Source organism: Manis javanica, chromosome 8 (genome assembly GCF_040802235.1).
Source record: "Manis javanica isolate MJ-LG chromosome 8, MJ_LKY, whole genome shotgun sequence".
Taxonomy (NCBI): domain Eukaryota; kingdom Metazoa; phylum Chordata; class Mammalia; order Pholidota; family Manidae; genus Manis; species Manis javanica.
The window spans coordinates 91,005,554-91,025,485 of NC_133163.1; the positions used below are offsets into that span (position 1 = coordinate 91,005,554).

At 43.2% G+C, this 19,932-nt stretch overlaps 1 protein-coding gene across 2 annotated transcripts in view; it reads right to left on the bottom strand.

Annotated features, from left to right (window-relative positions):
- Positions 1-19,932, bottom strand: part of DNAJC17 (DnaJ heat shock protein family (Hsp40) member C17) — a 39,999-nt gene that overhangs the window by 4,696 nt on the left and 15,371 nt on the right. The window contains exons 2-10 of one of the 2 annotated variants that reach the window (XM_017641204.3): positions 5,417-5,486; positions 5,060-5,118; positions 4,750-4,837; positions 3,287-3,372; positions 2,944-3,040; positions 2,367-2,410; positions 1,866-1,943; positions 1,218-1,298; positions 634-744 (exon numbers count right to left, since the gene is read on the bottom strand). In XM_017641204.3, coding sequence (XP_017496693.1) covers positions 634-744; positions 1,218-1,298; positions 1,866-1,943; positions 2,367-2,410; positions 2,944-3,040; positions 3,287-3,372; positions 4,750-4,837; positions 5,060-5,118; positions 5,417-5,486 — 714 coding nt within the window. The remainder of the gene's footprint in view (positions 1-633; positions 745-1,217; positions 1,299-1,865; positions 1,944-2,366; positions 2,411-2,943; positions 3,041-3,286; positions 3,373-4,749; positions 4,838-5,059; positions 5,119-5,416; positions 5,487-19,932) is intronic. The other variant, XM_037018780.2, reaches the window with a different exon arrangement.

The window sequence follows — 19,932 nt, forward strand, 5'->3', positions numbered from 1 at the left end:
CAAAAGCAGGGGAAGGTGTGATTAGGGCCATGCGCCAGGCTTTTGGGGGTGCAGGGTGCTTAACAAAAGCCTTCGTGGAACTGCAAGGAGTGAGAGCTGGTGCTGAGCACGTACCAGCTGAAGTCTGTGCTCCACCCCGAGCTGGGTGCCCAGGCAGCACCCAGTGTCAGCGGTGTTTTTTCTGACAGGAGGTATCGCCCCTGTACAGAATCTGGTCCCTGAACCCCTGTCGGGGCAGCTACAGACACACCTGGAAGGTGGGGAGGGACACAGCTGCTCGTGTCACCTGCCCCTTCCCCACAGCACTGGGTCATCCAAGCATCAAATGCTTCACACCACAACCAAGCAACCCTCCGGCCAGGAAGAACCCTCCGGGTGGGGACGAGCAACACAGGAGACCAGGACATGAAAACAAGGCCTAAGGATTCTGAATGGGGTGGGGCCCCTGGCACTCAAGAGACAAGGAAGGGTCAGCGCAGGGTCATGGCCCTCCTGCTCGGCACGGCGGACCTGCCAGGCTCACTCCACTCCTGATGGCCAGGGTTTGTGAGGAAAGGGCCCTGAGAAGAGCCCAAACGGGAAAAGGTCCCCAAACCCTGAGCAGGCCCAGCTGAGTGAGGCCTAGCTCCCTACCTGTGATAGTCCTGGGTGGCTGGGGCCCACTGCACCCCAGGGCCGTCCCTCTAACCAGGAAATCTTCAGAGGGTTATCGACCAGGCCCACTTCATTCTGGACAGCCAGCTCCTGCCAAACACAGTGTCCAGTCCTGGTCCCATCACTCCAGTTGGCTATAAAGTGGCTCTCTCCCCACAGACGGAACCCAATCAGCGCCCTTCACCCACTGGTGTGCTGAAGCTCTGCCCCTCCTTGTGGGTTGGGGGGTGGTATGAGCCTTTGGGCTGGGGACTAGGAGAAGGAGAAGGGGGAGGCACTGCAGGGCCCCAACCTGCAGGCATGCCAGCTTCCATGGAAGGAGAGGGAGCTCAGCCAGGTAGCAGGAAACAAAATCGGTCTGTGTTCCCCTTCCACCGTGGAGCATTCTCCCATCTGACCCTTCACTTGCTGGACCTCTAGTCCTGAGAGTCGGGGGGCTCTGGGGAACCCTGGCCCTTAGCTGGCCTAGAAATCTCCAGGGAGTGTGGATCCCTAAGCTCGGACAGCCCACAGCACTGGGTCCCAGGGTGGCCAAGGGCCCCAGGGCCTCACGCAGCACTCACCGCAGCCTTGACGGTTGCAAACTCCAGCACGGCAGTGCCTGCCTTCTTACTGGAAAGCACCAGGTTGAGCACCTCTCCATACTGTGAGGGCAAGGGGGTGCCGGTAAATACGGTTCAGGCTTCAGGATGGCCGGGCTCATGCCCGAGACAAGCCTGGGCTGCCCTGAGGCCCACAGGTACATTTTTAGTGGGGCATAACTTCGTACTGCTAGGATCCCTGAGACGGGAGATCAGAGATGGGTGAGAAAGAATTTTTGTCCAGAATGCAGGACGGCAAAAGAGAGCTGGGCAAAGGCCTGGGGACTGAGGCTGGCAGAGCGGCACAGCTGCCTCAGCAGCCAAAGGTGGCGAAGGGCTGGGTTTCCAGGCCAGATGCCCACCTCCTCTCCCCACACACTCAACTAAGCCCTTTGCATCTAAGGTCAGCAAGGGCTAGACCTGGGTGGGGAAGGCAACGCCAGACTGGAGGGAACACAGGGTAATACGGGTGCCTGCAGGGCCAGGGAGAAGCCTCCAGGCTGCCCTATGGTCTATGAGACAGAGAAAGGCAGCTAGAGAAGTTAGAGGGACTTCAGGCTTGGAGGTCCTGGGGTTTGGGCTGCAATGTGGACTGAGATGATGGGAAAGAGGGGAGTCAGCAGGGCAGACCTTTTGAAAAAGCTGCAGGAGGACATCTCTGGAGTAGCCGCCTTTTGACCCGTTCTCCTCCTTGCACTTCCATTTTAGCTGAGAAGACAGCAGTGGATGTCCGCATTAAACATGGCCCTTTGCCTGAATGGTACCAGACCCCACACCTAAGTTTTGCAGCCTGAGAAGACAGACCCCTAGTCTTCAAGTTACTTGCAATCTAGGGAGCACAGATGTGTTTCTCTTGAAAACAATGGGCAGTGTGGCCTGCTCACCAGCAGCCATACTCCAGCCTCAAGATATTCTCCTTCGAGGGCCTCTGGAGAATGCAGCTAGCAAATGTCAGGGCTAAGAGCAGCCTTTCACGGCAAGCTTGAGAGGCCACCCTGCTGCCCAGGCAGCAGGAAGATGGAAGGAGGCTTGCACAGATCCTACAGAGCCAAAATCCTGTGAGCCACAGCAGGCATCCATTCTTGCTGAGAGAAGTAGTGTGAGGTAGACCACAGACCCCACATGGCTCACCTTTAGCTTGGGGGTTCCTCTGCCTTCAGGATACTCTGCCTTTCCTAGAAAATTTGGGAAAATTGGCAAAAATTAGACCGTGTAGAGGTTCTCCCAAAGGAGACACAGCCCAGAGCTGAAGGACCTAGTAAAGGTCACTCCTGACCAAGGGCAGTATCTGAGGAGCCTGGTGGGGAAGGCAGAGGCAGTCCTACCCCCATGTCATGGGGTTGCCACCCCAGGGGGGTCTGCCCACCTGCCTGCTGAAGGCTACAGTTAGCCATCCAAGGGCTGTGAACACCTTCTGGAGGCAGGAGGCGGAGGTACAGATTTCACAGCTCTACTGAAACCAAGTAGCCCAGAGCCTTATCCTTGGTGATTTGCTCTAAAATAGAGCCAGCTCTGCTTAGAACTAAAACAAACAGGTCCCAGGGAACTGGCAGGAAGAAGGGACAGGTGATGTGTGTCTGACTGGGGTACCTCTAGGGTTCTGCCAGATACAAGTTTCTACAGATACTCCACCAGTAGGTAGCCAGCGTGGCCACTCTGGACGTCCAGAGCTGCCTTGGAGAGGCATGTGGGGGCAATGGACGCTCACCTCTTAGCCTCTGTTCCCGTTCCTGCCGTATCTGCTCCTGGATCAGCCTCTGCTGCTCCTCCAGCTGCCGGGAACCCTCTTCTCGAAGGCGTTCAATCTGCAGAGCGGGGTTTGAGGGGGGTGACAGTTCTGTGCAGATCCAGTTCCAGGTTGGCTCACCTTGTAAAGGTCCCTGGGAGGCCCCACCTGCAAACTAGGGCTCAGCGACCTGGAGGTGGGACAGATTACCTAGATCCCAGAGAGGAAGGTGGAAAAGCAGGCCCTCCCCAGCCACGGCAGCCACATCTGACCACCTTCTCCTCCTCCTGCAGATGGCCACAGGCCAGTGTGCTTGCATGCTCACCTCCTGCTCTAGCGTCCTGGTGCTCTGGCTCTCCTCTCCCTCCTTACTGCCATGGGCCTGGGCCTGCCGCTCCCGGGCCTCCAGATCTAAGCACAAGGGTTGAATGGCCCAATGTCTGGTCTAAGCAGTTTCCACATGGCCGCAGCCTGTCCAGCTCTGGCTGCATCTCCAAAATCTCACACAGAATGAAACCGTAACTCTGCCCCCTCCCTCCATGCCTACGTGGTCCCAAGTTAACTCCCACTGAGCAAAGTCATAGCATGGAAGTATAGTTGCCAGCTGAGTGGCCAGGGTCTGGAAGGGTTAAACCAGCTCACACTGACCAAGCTGGTTCTCTGATCACTAAACAGGGTGTGGGTAGATGCTTCTGTCAGAAGGCTGGGGCCAGGCGGAGCTGCTGGCCTGTTTCTGTGGTTTGGCACCTGGGACCTGGCCTTGGCTTGATGCTTTTCCCACCACGGAGCTCAAGGGCCCACTGTCTCCTCTACCTCCCCCTCAGCTCATGGTTACCAGGCCGCACTGTGGTCCCGGCTACAGTGGCTCCTACAGGGGCAGCAGACTGTGTGAGGAAGTCACCCCAGATCCCGGAGCCCTTCCCACCTTCCAAGAGAAACTTGCTCATGGTACTGTGACAGGCCAGCTGGCATGACAAACCCTTTCCCCAGCCTGGGACTCACTGCTTTCTTCTCTGTACACTTTATCTACCTACAACCTCCCATTTTTTTGGTTTGTTTTTGAGAAATGGATGTATTGGAATGGTGTTTGTACATATAAAATATATAGATAGCAAACAAACAAGAACAGGAGAAAAACTGAGTAAAGAATGCCTGGACGAATCTTATGGGGGTAATGAAAATGTCCTAATATGAATTTATAGTCATAGTTACAATCATTTGTTTAATTTACTAAAAACCATTTAATTTTATACTTGAAATGGGTGGATGTTATGATATACAAAATAAACCTCAATAAAGCTGTTTTTCTAAAAAAAGGAATGCCTGGACCTCTTTGGCTTCTTCTGAGGGAACTTCTCAGAGTGAAAGCTCTGTGCTGAAATGAGGCTGGAAATCAAAAAGACCCAGGAAGGCTTAGCAACAAGGACACTGACTTCACTCACACTGTGTGGGCTCAGCTCCCAGCTCCAGCAAGTTCTTATCCTTTTGTGCCTTAGCTTCTTTGTCCACATAAAATGGCTTTAGCAATACCCACCTCCTTGGATAGTTGTGATAATTAAAGGACACAGTAAAACATTTGTCACAATGCTTTCCTAACAGTAAATCTAATCATTGTTATTTTTCTGAAGGGTGTCCTTTAGGATCCACCCTGAGAGCAGGGTTCTGCCCAGAGCCAGGACCAAAAAGCTTTGAGTTGCTGGACCTGAAGCTCCAGGAAGAAAGGTGAGGGGGTGGCATGAAAATGACCCAGGGACCCCACAGGCCACCCAGCACCGCACTGTCACCTACCAAGCTTCACTTTCTTCCTTTTGTCATCAAGTTTCTGGGTCCTCTCTGCTGCCTGCTTCCTGGCTCTCCTGACTTTGTCATATGCAGCCTGGGAGGAGAGAGGAGCACCGAGGAGCCGTCAGCCAGAGCATAACAGGCTCAGGGCCCAGCCATCTTCCTGGCCCTGCCACCCAGCCCCACAGCCATCAGGAGGCAGCCTGGTGACCACATCTCCAGGCTGGGACAGCAAGGCCAGAGTACAGAGGACCAAGGCTGAAGTGCCACCGTGGGCTCTCACCACGGGGGACAGTTCAGACAGGGGTGCACTTACCCGGGCTGCGGCATCGGTCAGCACCTCCAAGGCCTGAGAAAGCTGGTGGAAGAGTTCAGCTAAACATAAGTATCACAAAGAGAGAGGAGGAAAATGAAGTTAGACTTGGGGATAGTGTGCTCCCTCCAAAAAGCACCTCAAGGAAGCCATAGCCTGGCAGAAAAGCCAACATTGGCAGATATGGACCAGCAAGGAAGGGTGGGCACTTCAGCAACTGACCAGATGCCCCTAGTGTGTGAAGCACACCTGAAGCCAGGCCATGTGCGTCGGCACTCACAGGGGGGCAGCCCAGGCCCAGACCAGTGGCCCTCACCACCCCCCGCACCACCACCACTGCTGTGCCTAGGAGAGTCTCACCTGCTCTGGGATTATCCGGATTTTTGTCTGGGTGGCAGGAGAGGGCTTTCTGCCTGTATGCCTTTTTCACCTGGAGGAGTCAGAAGACGTGATTATTCACTCTCTCACCCCAGGATGGTCAGGAAAACCTTGCTGAAGTGACAAGGGAAATCCAGAGAATGCCCCCTATTGATAAAAGAGAAGCTACTGACTCCCCACACCAGGACAGTCCCTTCCCAGCCACTGAAGAGGCTTGCAGTGGAGGAGGCAAAGGCCATAGAGGGAGCCGGCTGCTGCCCGGCAGGAGCCAGGCCTACTAACTGCCAGCCGCGCCATCTCACTACCAACAGCAACAGGTGCCACAAATATGGAATCATTATGTTGTACACTTGAACCTAACATAATGTTGGATGTCAATTATACCTCAATAAAAAAATTAACATCTTCAAGGTATAGTGTGTGAAAAAAAACAAGGCTTAGAAGAACAATATATGCAATATGGTTACTCTGGGTCTAAAATAAATAATTAAAAAGAAATATAAATAAAGACACTTGGGCATACACATGGCCTTTGTTTCCTTTTTCTTCGCAAAGCAATCATAAGAAACGTACAGTGGCTTCCTTTGCAGAACGGCTGAAGGTGGTGGGGCGGGAAACATTTCCTTCTCATTTTATTCCTCTCACAGATAAAATTTTCAAACCATAAACAAGTCTTAGTTTATTATCATTTTTTATTGTCAACGGGGGTTATCTTGGTGGGGAGGTTATTGTCCATTGTTAGTTTTTATCTTTGCATCTCAGAATTAAAAAGAAAAAAAGTAGTATTTCTCGTATTAGTAAAAATAAACAAACATGGCTACCAAGATCCTCTTTCATATACTGCCCATTCAGTTGTTTCAGGGACAGCGGAGCACAAAATGCCCTCTGCCTCCCGATGCCTTGCCCTCACCTCTGCCCATGCACCTTAGCAGTTGCTCAAACGTCCTGGGAGGAGGAGCCTCCACACCCAGAGTTTCCTGAGCAGCTGAACAGACTGGCTTTCCAGGCTTCGCAGACAGAACCAGTAAATACTTCTATCCAAAGTGTGTTAAATAAGGCCCTTCAGAGGCAGGCAAGCAGCCAGCCCAGCCTGGGGAGGGCCTGTAGGCAAGTGCCGGCCTCCAGAGGACCTCCCAGCCCAGGCCCTCTGGGGTGTGCTGCCCCCTGCTGGGCCACAGCCAGCACCACACCCTGCAGGCCAGGGCGGCCAGGCCCTCCCGGCTCCCGTGGACTCCTCTCCAGGCTGAGCCAGAGGAAGCAAGCAGCACTGGGAGGTCAGGCCCTGAGCGGTGAGGTGTAGACATGCCTCCCTACCCTCTCAACTTACCAACTGTCCACCTATGTTCACCTGGACCCCAACCTAGCTTTTCACCATTAGAAAATTACAACAAAATCCAGCTATTTTCACCATTAAAAAAATAATAATAAGGGAAGGAGATGGAGTCTTACATTTGAAATGTCAACTTTGAGCTCCTGATCATTCGTCTTGGCTCCCTTCCTCTTTCTTTTGCTGCCTCCACTGGGCCCTCGTCCTCATTTTATTTTAACCAAGGCTTTACTATATATTCTTCATATTTTAGGGTCTTTTGTTTCTTTAGTAAGCAATACAAAAAACTGAGAGAAAAAGCACAAAAGTTCTTTCCCCATTTCCCCAGCCCTCTCTCCACAGTTCGGACATCAGCTGGTGGGTATCCTTCTCAACCTTCCTCCTTGATCAGCCCAACAAACAGGCGGGCGTCTTCTGGGCTTTGTCTACGCCTCTCTACCCCCACCTCTCACGCTGATCCCACCTCAGCCCCCTCTCTGAGATGGGTGAGAAGAGGCAGGGAGAAGAAGGTGTCAGTCACCTTAACTAGCAACGCTGCCCTGGGCATGAGCTTCCTCAGGACCAGGACTAGTAGGCGTGCCTTGCTGATGTCGGGTGTTTTGTGGAACGTAGTTTCTTGTATCATGAGGTTCTTTATAAGTGTTATGTGTTTTTCTTTTTTATAAACCTAAGAGGGACAGTAAACGGGAGATGGGGGAGAAAAGGATCAGTAAGAAAGCAAGAGAAAAGGAGCATGGGGTGGTTTGGGTGGTAGTTCATCCTTCAATTTTTTTCTCTCTTGGACTTTATGGATTTGATTCAAAAGGAATGATATTAAATAGTGTTTTATGTTTTATAATTTATTTTGGACGATCTATATCAGAAAATTTTTTTTACTTAAATAGGGAAACAAAGTTGTTCAAACTGAGAAAAATTAATTATGAAATAGGAACTCAATCTACATATATTATTTACTTATCGATTCTCTTTATAGAATGTGTTCCTTTGACAAATGTTTATAACAGCCCATCAGATTTTTTTTAATTAATAACATAACCAGACCTAGGTTACCTCACTCCTCATCTGGGTGGACCCCATCTTATTGCCCCCACCCCTCCAGCCTCCCAAAATCCTAACATCTACAACCAAACACAATGACCCCAATCAACTTAATGCATCCTGAACCCCCATTCACTCAAGGCCTGGCCTGGTCCTCAATTTCCAAACCACTCTTTAAATGTGTAATGGGCTGAACATTGTGTTTCAAGATCCTATAGGAAAAATTTACTAGTCTCATGCACTGGCTGGATTAGCAGGGAGAAAAGTGAGGTGAGGAATTCAAGGTCAGGCTGGTATTCATTCCAGGGAGAGATATCTAAGCATAGGAGAAAAGCAATCTGAAAGCCCTTTAGTACGGCACAGCTTCTACCCTGCCTCCTGGGTCCACTTACGGAGCATCTATGGTGTGCAGGGGCTGAGCTGGAGTTGGGGATACAGAAAAAAATCAGGCATTTTCCTGACACTGAAGAGGAAGGACACTGTTTAGCAGGAAGATGGCCATGAAAACATGAATTACATTACATGCATGAAATGCTTTAAGAATGGTCTATAAGAATGGAAACACAGAGAAGGAAGTGTCCAATATTAGCCTTGAAGGCTTCCCAGAGGAGGGTCTGAGAAGTCCCTCCAAGCTGGGTCTGTTCTCCAAACAGAGAGCCAAAAGGCCATTCAAGACAGAGGGTGTGAAAGAGCCTGGAACTTCAGGCCCCAGACCAGCTGAGAGGAGAAATATAAAAGGTATTGAAGAAAGGTTTAATGAGGAAAAGGTGTTGAGAAGAGAAAATGACATAAAAAGACAGAGACATGGTTGCTTAAGGCATGGAAATAAAATAATGTTTTTGTCAAAGGATATTTTGGTTAATTAAAAAACTTCAACCAAAGAAAAGTCACAAAGTTGGGATGAAGAAATGCTAGAGAATGACAGCATATACCTAGGCAAAGAAATGCAAACTGGACTGAGAAGAGGAGAAAACAAAGATTAAAGAATATTAAAGTTAACTCAAGTATGATACTGAAAACATAAGAAAATGAATGTGATTCACAAGGTATGTGTGATGCATAAAACAGAGTAGAACAATTAGAAGGGAAGCCCCATATTGAACAGGGTCAGGTGTGAGAGCCTTCTAAGTTCAAGGGTAATGAACCAGGATGAATGACTGAGAAGGCTTTTCGGGTTTCCAAGCCCAAAGAACTTAAACCTCAACATTTTCTATCAGCTAGTGAAGTGTATCATAAAAGCACCACGCCAGGATTAATGGAACATATAAGCCTGGCCAAGAAACAAACAATAATTTAAAAATGTAAATTTCACTGTATGGTAAAAAGCATTATTAAAAGTTATTAAACTGAGTGAAAAAAAAGATCTTCCTCAGTTAAACTGTCACTATTTGCACATGACATATTATACATAGGAAACCCTAAAGACTCCACAAAAAACTACAGAAAAACTGAATTCAGCAAGGTTACAGAATACAAAATTAATACATAGAAATCTGTTGCATTCCTATTATTAACAACAAACTAACAGAAAGAGAAATCAAGAAAAAACCTCCATTTACAATTCATCGAAAAGAATAAATTACCTAGGAATAAACCACCTGAAATAAACCTAACCAAGGAGGTGAAAGACCTATACTCTGAAAAGTACAAGACACTCATGAGAGAAATTAAAGAAACCAATAAATGGAAATCTAACCCATGGATAGGATGAATTAATATTGTCAAAATGGCCATCCTGCCCAAAGGAATCTACAGAGTCAGTGCAATCACTATCAAAATAACATTCTTCAATGAACTATAGAACAAATAGTTCTAAAATTCATATGAAACCACAAGAGACCCCAATATCCAAAGCAGTCCTGAGAAAGAAGAACAAAGCTGGGGGCATTATGCTCCCTGACTACAAGCTCTGCTACAAAGCTACAGTAATCAAAACAATCTGGTACCGGCACAAAAACAGACCCACAGGTCAATGGAACAGAATAGAGAGCCCAGATATAAACCCATTCATATATGGCCAATTAATAAATGATAAAGAAGCCATGAATATACAATGGGGAAATGACAGCCTCTTCAACAACTAGTGTTGGCAAAACTGGACAGCTACATATAAGGGAATGAAACTGGATTATTGTCTAACTACACACACAAAAGTAAACTCAAAATGCATCAAAGATCTGAATGTAAGTCAGGAAACCATAAAACTCTTAGAAGAAAAGACAGGCAAAAAATCTCTTGAATATAAACATGAGCAACTTCTTCCTGAACACATCTCCTTGGGTAAGGAAAACAAAATAAAAAATAAACAAGTAGGACTACATCAAACTAAAAACCTTCTGCACAGCAAATGACACCACCAGCAGAACAAAAAGGCATCGTACAATATGGGAGAGTATATTCATAAATGACTCACCTGATAAGGGGTTAACATCCAAGATATATAAAGAACTCATATGCCTCAACACCAAAAAACAAATATCCCTATTAAAAAATGGGTGGAGGACTGAAGAGACACCTCCAAAGAAATACAAAAGGCCAACAGGCACATGAAAAGATGCTCCATACTGCTAATCATCAGGGAAATGCAAATTAAAACCACAATGAGATATCACTGCACACTAGTTACAATGTCCACTATCCAAAAGACAAGAAACAACAAATGCTGGAGAGGATGCAGAGGAACAGGAACCCTCCTACACTGTTGGTGGGACTCCAAACTGGTGCAACTGCTGTGGAAAACAGTGTGGAGGTTCCTCAAAAAACTAAAAATAGAAATACCATTTGGCCCAGGAATTCCACTCTTAGGAATTTACCCAAAGAAAACAAAATCCCTGATTTGAAAAGATATATGCACCCCTATGTTTATTGTCACACTATTTGCAATAGCCAAGATATTGCAACCTAAGTGGTGATCAATTGAGGAGTGGATAAAGATGATGTGGTACATAAACACAACGGTATATTATTCAGCCATAAAAAGAAAATAAATCCTGCCATTTGCAACAACATGGATGGATCTACAGGGTATTAAGCTCAATGAAATAAACCAGGCAGAGAAAGACAAGTACCAAATGACTTCACTCATTTGTGGAGTATAAGAACAAAGCAAAACATAAGCATCACAAACACTAAGAACAACAAATGCAGGCGAGGATGTGGAGAAAGGAGATCCCTCCTACACTACTGGTGGGAATGTAAACTAGTTCAACAATTGTGGAAAGCAATATGGAGGTTCCTCAAAAAACTAAAAATAGAAATACCATTTGACTCAGGAATTCCACTCCTAGGAATTTACCCAAAGAAAACAAGTTCTCAGATTCAAGAAGACATATGCACCCCTATGTTTATTGCAGCACTATTTACAATAGCCAAGACATGGAAGCAACCTAAGTGTCCATCAGTAGATGAATGGATAAAGAAGATGTGGTACATACACACAATGGAATACTATTCAGCCACAAGAAAGAAACAAATCCTACTATTTGCAACAACATGGATGGAGCTGGAGGATATTATGCTCAGTGACATAAGCCAGGCAGAGAAAAATAAGTACTAAATGATTTCTCTCATTTGTGGAGTATAAGAACAAAGCAAAACTGAACGAACAAAACAGTAGCAGACTCACAGACTCCAAGAAGGGACTAGTGGTTACCAAAGGGGAGGGGTGGGGGAGGGCAGGTGGGGAGGGAGGGAGAAGCGATTGAGGGGTATTACGATTGGCACACATGGTGTGGGGGGGATCATGGGGAAGACAGTGTAGCACAGAGAAGGCAAATAGTGACTCTGTGACATCTTACTACACTGATGGACAGTGACTGCAATGGGGTTTGTGGGAGACTCAGTAATATAGGTGAATGTAGTAACCACATTGTTTTTCATGTGAAACCTTCATAAGAGTGTATATCAATAATACCTTAATAAAAAAAAGCAGAAAAAAACAAAGCAAAACAGAAGGGTCAAAATAGGAATAGACTTATAGACTTATAGAAGGGACTAGTGGTTGCCATGGGGGAGAGGTTAGAGTAGGAGGGTGGGGGAGGGGCGTAAAAGGGCACAATAATTAGCAATCACAATATATAGGTTGACCACAGGGACTGTTGAACTACTGTGATGTACATTTGAAACCAACATAAGATTGTATATTAACAATTTTAATTTTTAAAAATTGGGAAAAGTTAGATCTTCTTCTCAAAACATATCAAAATAATTCCACATAGAAAAAACACTAAATATAAAAAGCAAAATGAAAAGAAACTAAAAGAAATAAAATTATGGAACTCTTAATCTGCTTTTAGGGTTGGGAAGATATTCCTAATCATTAAAACAAAAGAAGAAATCATACACACAAGCACACATGCATGCACACATATGCAAAATAAATGGATTTACAATGACAAAAATTTAATTTTCTAAGTCAAAAATGGATAAACTTAAGACAGGGAAAATGAAAACTGAGGGAGTATCTGCATGAAATATGGCAGACAACACAATCCTTGCTATATCAAGAACTCATACAGAAAAAAACACTGTGAGAAAATAGGGGAAGAACATGAAGAGATAATTCATAGAGTATAAATATTTAATACCATGAAAAATATTCAGTTTCACACACAAAAATTAAGTCTTTTTTCACTTATTAATCAGCAAGTAAAAAAAAAAAAACCATGGCATTTAACATTGGTAGCTTTTGTGGTAAATATGTAAACTGAATCCATGATAATTCTGAAAGCAATCTGGCCATACGTATCTGGAGGCTCTGAAAAGTGCAGGCCCTTTGATCCAGCAAGGCATCTTCTAAGAGTCTGTTCTAGAAAAAATATTTATAAACACTGCTTTTCATTGATAGCATTATTTACAGTAAACTTAGAAATCATTACATTCCAACAACAAAAACTGTAGCTAGCACTTATACTGCTTATAATGTGGCAGGCTCTGTCTGAATTGCTTTACATGTAATGACTTATTTAACCCTTAAAACATCCCTATGTGGTAGAAATTGTTATTATCTTCATTTTACAAATAAGGAAACTATGACATAATAAGGGGTTAATTATGATACTAAAATTCCATTCAATGAAAAAACATGCAACCATTATTTCAGACAATAACTATTTTACTCCAGCCAAATACCATAGAAAAAACTATGGCCCCCACCCCACCCATGCCAACAAAGGCCAAATGCGAAACCTAGACTTCATTCTCTCTCCCTGTAACAAAGCACCTTTAACAGGGCGGTGTCAGAGAAGACCAAGCGGGGAGCTCATTTTTGCCAGATGAAAATATAAAATATCCCTGAAAGAGAGGGTTATAGTGGATACTTTTTATAATGAGCTTTTATTACTTTTCAAGTCAAGAAAAAAATTGTTAAAAAACAAACAAGAGGGACTCTCTTGTCCCCTCCTGGCATGAGCCGGAGCTCTGTCCTTTCACTTTATCTCTAAATAAAAGCCTATACCTTGCTCTCCTACCTTGACTGTTTGTGAAGCTCATTCTTCGGCTCCACAAATAAGAACCCTGTCATCACCTAGAAATGATGGGGAGAAGCAGCGCTCACGCCAAGGGACATGTGTCTACACTCGTGTGGTTGTGGAGGCGCCACCACTGCTGCTGGCCACGCCGACCCCAGCCCGTAGCCCGAGCCTAAGGCTACTGCTTCTGCCACTACTGCTGCTCTTGCTGCCGGCCAGAGCCTGGCCACAACCATGGAAAGGAGCAGAGGTCCGGGTCACCTTGATAGAGAAGCAACTGGCTGCTGTGTACCATGCCTTGCTGGCTACAGAGCACATCGCCGGAACAGCTCCGACCAAGGTAATAACCTCCTATCCCATCGTGGGGTGGGTGCGAGACTGGACCCAAAGGCCACAGAGTGCCATGGCACAGACACCTCAAAAGATAATGTGGACCCATCGGTGTGGCTTGTCTTTCACCTTTGAAGAAGTCAGCCGAGCCCGGAAGGAGTGCCTGCATGTTGTGCAGATTAGCAAATCACCAAGAGGGGCCTAGAGCATCTCTCTGCAGCCTATGGTCGGTCGCCGGTTACTGAGAGTGATCAAGGTACCCACTTTAGTGGACATGTGTTGCAAGGATGGGTGCAGCAATTAGGAGTAAAATGGACATGGCCCTGGACATTTCAACACATGGATCAGCGATGGCTGGTTCTTCTGGCAGCTTGGGGAAAAGGCCTGGAAGCTGGCCTTCTGTGTATTCCTGTAATAACAGCAAATTGGCCCCTCGACAATCACTGTTATTTCCTTCTAAGGTCTTTGTGTCCTAGATGCGCTCCCTGGCTGCAGCTGCTGCGTGATGGCTAGAATGGATGAGTTTTGGACTTAATCTGCATGGGACTTTGAACCTAGCTGAATCCTCTGTCTTGAGAATTATGATTGTGTTTCTGTTGTACGAGTTTGGGACTTAATCTGCATGGGACTTTGAACCTAGCTGAATCCTCTGGCTTGAGAATTGTGATTGTGTTGCTGTTGTTAAGAAAATAATGTTTAAAGACAGGCTTGACTTTGTCTAATGTTTGGTGAAAGTTTTGTGAGCAATCTAGCATGATTGTTAGGAATGAGTAAACAAGTGTAGAAACGTATTTTGTGCTTAGTGAGAGATTGTGCTGTAAAGTACATTTACTTAATCTCCATAGGCTGAATCCTCTGGCTTGAGGATTATCAAGATTTTATTGCTGTTGCTATTGCATGTTACTAGATTGGTTCGGAAGAGGGGGATTGAAGAAATCGTTAAGGCGAGATTTCTGGAAGGTGGATTGTGGGTAAAATTGTAGCATTTCCAGAATATCTTGCCTGGCTTTAATATACCTGCATATCAATAGATGTTCAGAGGTGGAAAGAAGTATGGCTTTTGTGCATTTGCATCTTTCCTCAGGGGTGCATGAAGTTCATCTTCATATCAATGGGTGATTACCTGGGCAACAGAGGGCTTATCTGTACCTGAGAGGTGAGGGGGAAGGCTGGTGTGGTTGCTGCTGGAGCAGAGAAGAAAGATGGACTGGGACTGCAATTTGTGAGAAATAAACGGGTTTTAAACTTTAAAAAAAAAAAAAACTAAATTCTCCAATCAAAGCACAGAGTGGCTGAATGGACACAGAGTGGCTGAATGGATTAAAAAAAATAAGACCCATCTATATGCTACCTACAAGTGACTTACTTCAGATGTAAGGATACAGAAAGACTGAAAGTGAAGAGATGGGAAAAGATATTCTATGTAAATGGAAAGAAAACCAAAACTGAAACAAAACACTGGAGTAGTTATACTTATATCAGACAAAAGAGACCTTAAGAGAAAGGCTGTAACAAAAGACAAAGAAGGAAATTATATAAAACTAAAGGAGTCAATCCATCAATAGGACATACATTTGTAAATATTATGCACCTAATATATGAGCACCTAAATATACAAAGCATATATTAACAGACCTAAGGGGAGAAACAGACAGCAATACAGTAATAGTAGGGGATTTTAATTTCTCACTCTCATCAATAGACACATAAGCCAGAAAAAAAAAAACAATAAGGATACATCAGCTTTAAACAACCCATAAGACCAGATGGACTTAACATATACAGAATATTCTGCCCAAAAGCAACAATTCACATTCTTCTCAAGAGTACATGGAACATTCTGCAGGACAGATCATATGGTAGGCTACAATCAAGTCTTAATAAATCTAAGAACACTGAAATTACATCAACTATCTTTCCTGGCCACAACAGTATGAAACTTAAAATCGATTATAAGAAGAAAACTGGAAAACTTAAAAATTTGTGGGGATTACACAACATGCCACTGAACAACCAGTGGGTCAAAACAGAAACTGAAAGAGAAATAAAAAAATACCTTGAGACAAATGACAATGGAAATACAACATACCAAATATACCAAAACTTACGGGACCCAGCAAAAGCAGTTCTAAGACGTTCATAGCAACAAATGCCTATGTTAAGAAGATCACGAACAACCTAACTTTACACCTCAAAGAACTAGAAAAATAAACAAAGGGCAAAGTTAATAGGAAGAAGGAAATAACAAAGATTACAGCAGAAGTAAATGAAATTGAGATTCAAAAGACAATAGAAAAGATCAGTGAAACTAAGAGCTGGCTTTTTGAGATGATAAAATAGACAAACCTTTAGCTACACTCACCAAAAATAAGAGGGAGGGCTCAAATAAGTAAATTACATTTTACTTATTTACATTACAGTTGTATTTACATTACAACTGATACCAAGGAAATACAAAGAATCACAAGACTACTATGAATATTACACCCAACAAATCAGATAACCTAGAAGAAATGGATAAATTCCTAGAACATACAACCTACAAAGCCCGAATCATAAATAAATAGACAACCTGGACAGATCAATTATTAGTAAAGATATTGAATCAGTAATCAAAAATTTCCCAACAAATGAAAGTCCAGTACCAGCTGGGTTTATTGGTGAATTCCACCAAACATTTAAAGAATTAATGCCAAACCTTCTCAAACTCTTCTGAAAAATAGAAGAGAGGTAACACTTCCAAACTCATTTTATAAGGCCAGCATTATCCTGATGCCAAGGGCAGACAAGGACACCACAAGAAAAGAAAATTACAGACCAATATCCCTGACAAACAAAGATGGAAAAATCCTCAATAAAGTATTGGTAAAATAAATTGAAAAATACTTTACAAGGACCATACACTATGATCAAGTGGCATTTATTCTAGGGATACAAGGATGGCTCAACATCCACAAATCTATTAATGTGATACATCACATTAACAAAATGAAGGATAAAAATCATATGATCATTAGACTGGATCTATACTGTCAGAACTCAACCAAGAATTAGAAGTGCAAGTTGCAGTGCTCCAAAATCGTGCGACTATAGACTATCTACTGTTAAAAGAACACATGGGATGTGAACAGTTCCCAGGAATGTGTTGTTTTAATCTGTCTGATTTTTCTCAAACTATTCAAATTCAGTTAGACAATACCCATCACATCATTGATAAGTTTTCACAAATGCCTAGGATACCTAACTGGTTTTCTTGGTTTCACTGGATATGGCTGGTAATTGAAGGTCTCCTTTTGTTATGTAGCTGTATTCCTATTATGTTAATGTATGTGCACAATTTAATTAGTAGTTTAAAACCTATACATGCTTATGTTACTCTACAAGAAGATATGTCAAAGAAATAATCAATCTTCCCATGTTTTCTTCCATATGCTACCTCTATAGCTTTTCTTCTTCCTTCCTAATTACAACCCTTTAGCAGAATTAGTGCCTCATATTGAAAATTACCGAGTGTCATAATTCCTCCAGGTGGTAAAGATACCTCAAGACAAGTGCTGGGCATAGAAGCCACAGGGCATAAATCTGCAAAGAAGTAAAAAGCTAACCTTTTCAAACAATATGGATTCTCTCTCACTTACGAACTTTACATCTCCCTGTATGGCCCCAGAAGATGACTGGTTAGCCAAAGATGGGTAAGATTCCTCAAGGGAGGAACAACCTAAGACAGGCACAGTCGCAGGGGGGCCATCAGGAGAGAAATTGGAGACCAACAGAGGGGAGGCTTAGAACCTCACCCCCCCTGTTTTGAGAGAAATCTTCTGGATCCGTGGATGTTTTGTTGCCCTTGTCTAGCTTGGCTTAATACTTAGGCTATAGGCACAGACCTGATCATCTACATTTGCCCTCTTACAGCACTAAATTATGTTTTCTACCTTAATCTTGCATCTACCTACCACTTCAGTATTTTATTTTAAATAATAATAATAATAATAAGGGAGAAATGTGGGATTCACATATAAATCAAGTATAAAAATCAAACGAATAATCATATCTGACTTGATTGTTTATAGTTCATGATGCGTGATCAAAACTGAAAGTTTCTGTGATATGACTGCCCTTGCACTGTTCACCATGTAAGAACTTATTCACTATGTAAGACCTTGTTCACCATGTAAGAACTTGTTTGTTATGCTTCAGAAGATTGGAAACTGTTGAGACATAGGCTTGGGGTTGATTAATGACTGTGCATTGAGTCCCCTATACAGAATTTTATTGTTGTTAACAACCATTTGATCAATAAATATGAGAGATGCCCTCTCAAAAAAAAAATCATATGATCATCTCAATAGATGCAGGAAAAAGCCTTTGGCAAAATTCAACATCCACTTATGATAAAAACACTCAACTAAGTGGGGATGGAGAGAATGTGCCGCAACATAATAGAGACCATATATGACAAGTCCACCACTAACATTGTACTTGATAAAAAGTTGAAAGCTTTTCCCTTAAGAGCAGGAACATGACAAGGATACCCACTCTTGCCATTTTTGTTCAACATAGTATTGGAAGCCCTAGCCAAAATAATTAGGCAAGAAAAACAAATAAAAGGCATCCAAACTGAAAAAAAAGTAAAACTGTCACTATTTGCAGATGACATGATATTATATAGAGAAAACCCTAATGACTCCACCAAAAATTGTTAGTATAAGCAAATTTAGTAAAGTTGCAGGGTACAAAACTAAATATATAAAATGAACTATCAAAAAGAAAAATTCAGAAAACAATCTCATTTACAATTGCATCAAAAAAAAAATATCTAGGAATAAATTTAACCAAGGAGGTAAAAGACTTGTATACTTAAAACTATAAGACATTGCTGAAAAAAACTGAATACACAAATAAATGTTGAGATATTCCATGCTCATGGATTGGGAGAATTAATACTGTTAAAATGTCTTTACTACCCAAAACTATCCATAGATTCAATGCAATCCCTACCAAAATTCCAATGGCAATTTTCACAGAAACAGAAAAATGCTAATATCTGCGAACCACAAGACTCCAAATAGCCAAAGCAACCTTGAGAAAGAACAAAGCTGGAGGCCTCAGACTTCCTGATTTCAAACTATATTACATAGCTACAGTAATCAAAACAGTACGATATTGGCAAAAAAACAGACATACATCAATGGAATAGAATAGAGAGCCCAGAAATGAACCCACACATATATGGCCAATTAATTTATGACAAAGGAGCCAAGCATATACAATAGGGAAACTGTCTTCCTATGGAATTATGGAAATTTTCTTCCATAAATGGTGCTGGGAAAACTGGATAGCTACATGCAAAAGGATGAAACTGGACTACTGTCCTACACTATATACAAAAAATAACTCAGAATGGACTAAAGACTTGAAGTAAAGACCTGAAACTATAAAACTCCTAGAAGAAAATATAAGCTTCTTGACATTGGTTCTGGCAATGATTTTTTGGACTTGACACCAAAAGCAAAGCAACAAAAGCAAAAATAAACAAGTGGGGCTACATCCAACTAAAAAGTTGCACAGAAAAGGAAACCACCCACAAAATGAAAAGAAACCTATGGAATGGGAGAAAATGTTTACAAATCATTTATCTAATGGAATTAGTATCCAAAATATATAAAGAACTCATACAACTCAATAGCAAAAAAAAAAAAAAAGAATCTGATTAAAAAATGAGTAAAGGATCTGAAGAGACATCTGAAAGACATACAGATGGCTACACATACATGAAAAGGTGCTTAACATCACTAATCATCAGAGAAATGCACATCAAAACCACAATGAGATACGACCTCACACCTGTTAGAATGGCTATTACAAAAAAGACTAGAAATAACAAGTGCTGGGGAGGATGTGGAGAAAAGGGAACCCTCATACACTGTTGGAGGGAAGATAAATTGGGCAACCACTATGGGAAAACAGTACGGAGACTCCTCAAAAAGTTAAAAATGGTACTGTATGATGAAGCAATTCCACTCCTGGGCATACATCCAAAGGAAACAAAAACACTAACTCAAAAAGATATATGCATTGCTATGTTCATTACAGCATTATTTATAATAGCCAAGACATGGAAGCAACTTAAGTGTTCAAGGGTGGATGAATGGATAAAGAAGATGTAAGATGTGATACACACACACACACACACACACACACACACACACACAGAGGAATATTATTCAACCATAAAAAAGAAAATCTTGCCATTGTACTAACAAGGATGGACCTTGAGGGCAGGGCATCACACTGAATGAGTCAGACAGAAAAAGATAAATACCATATCATATCAT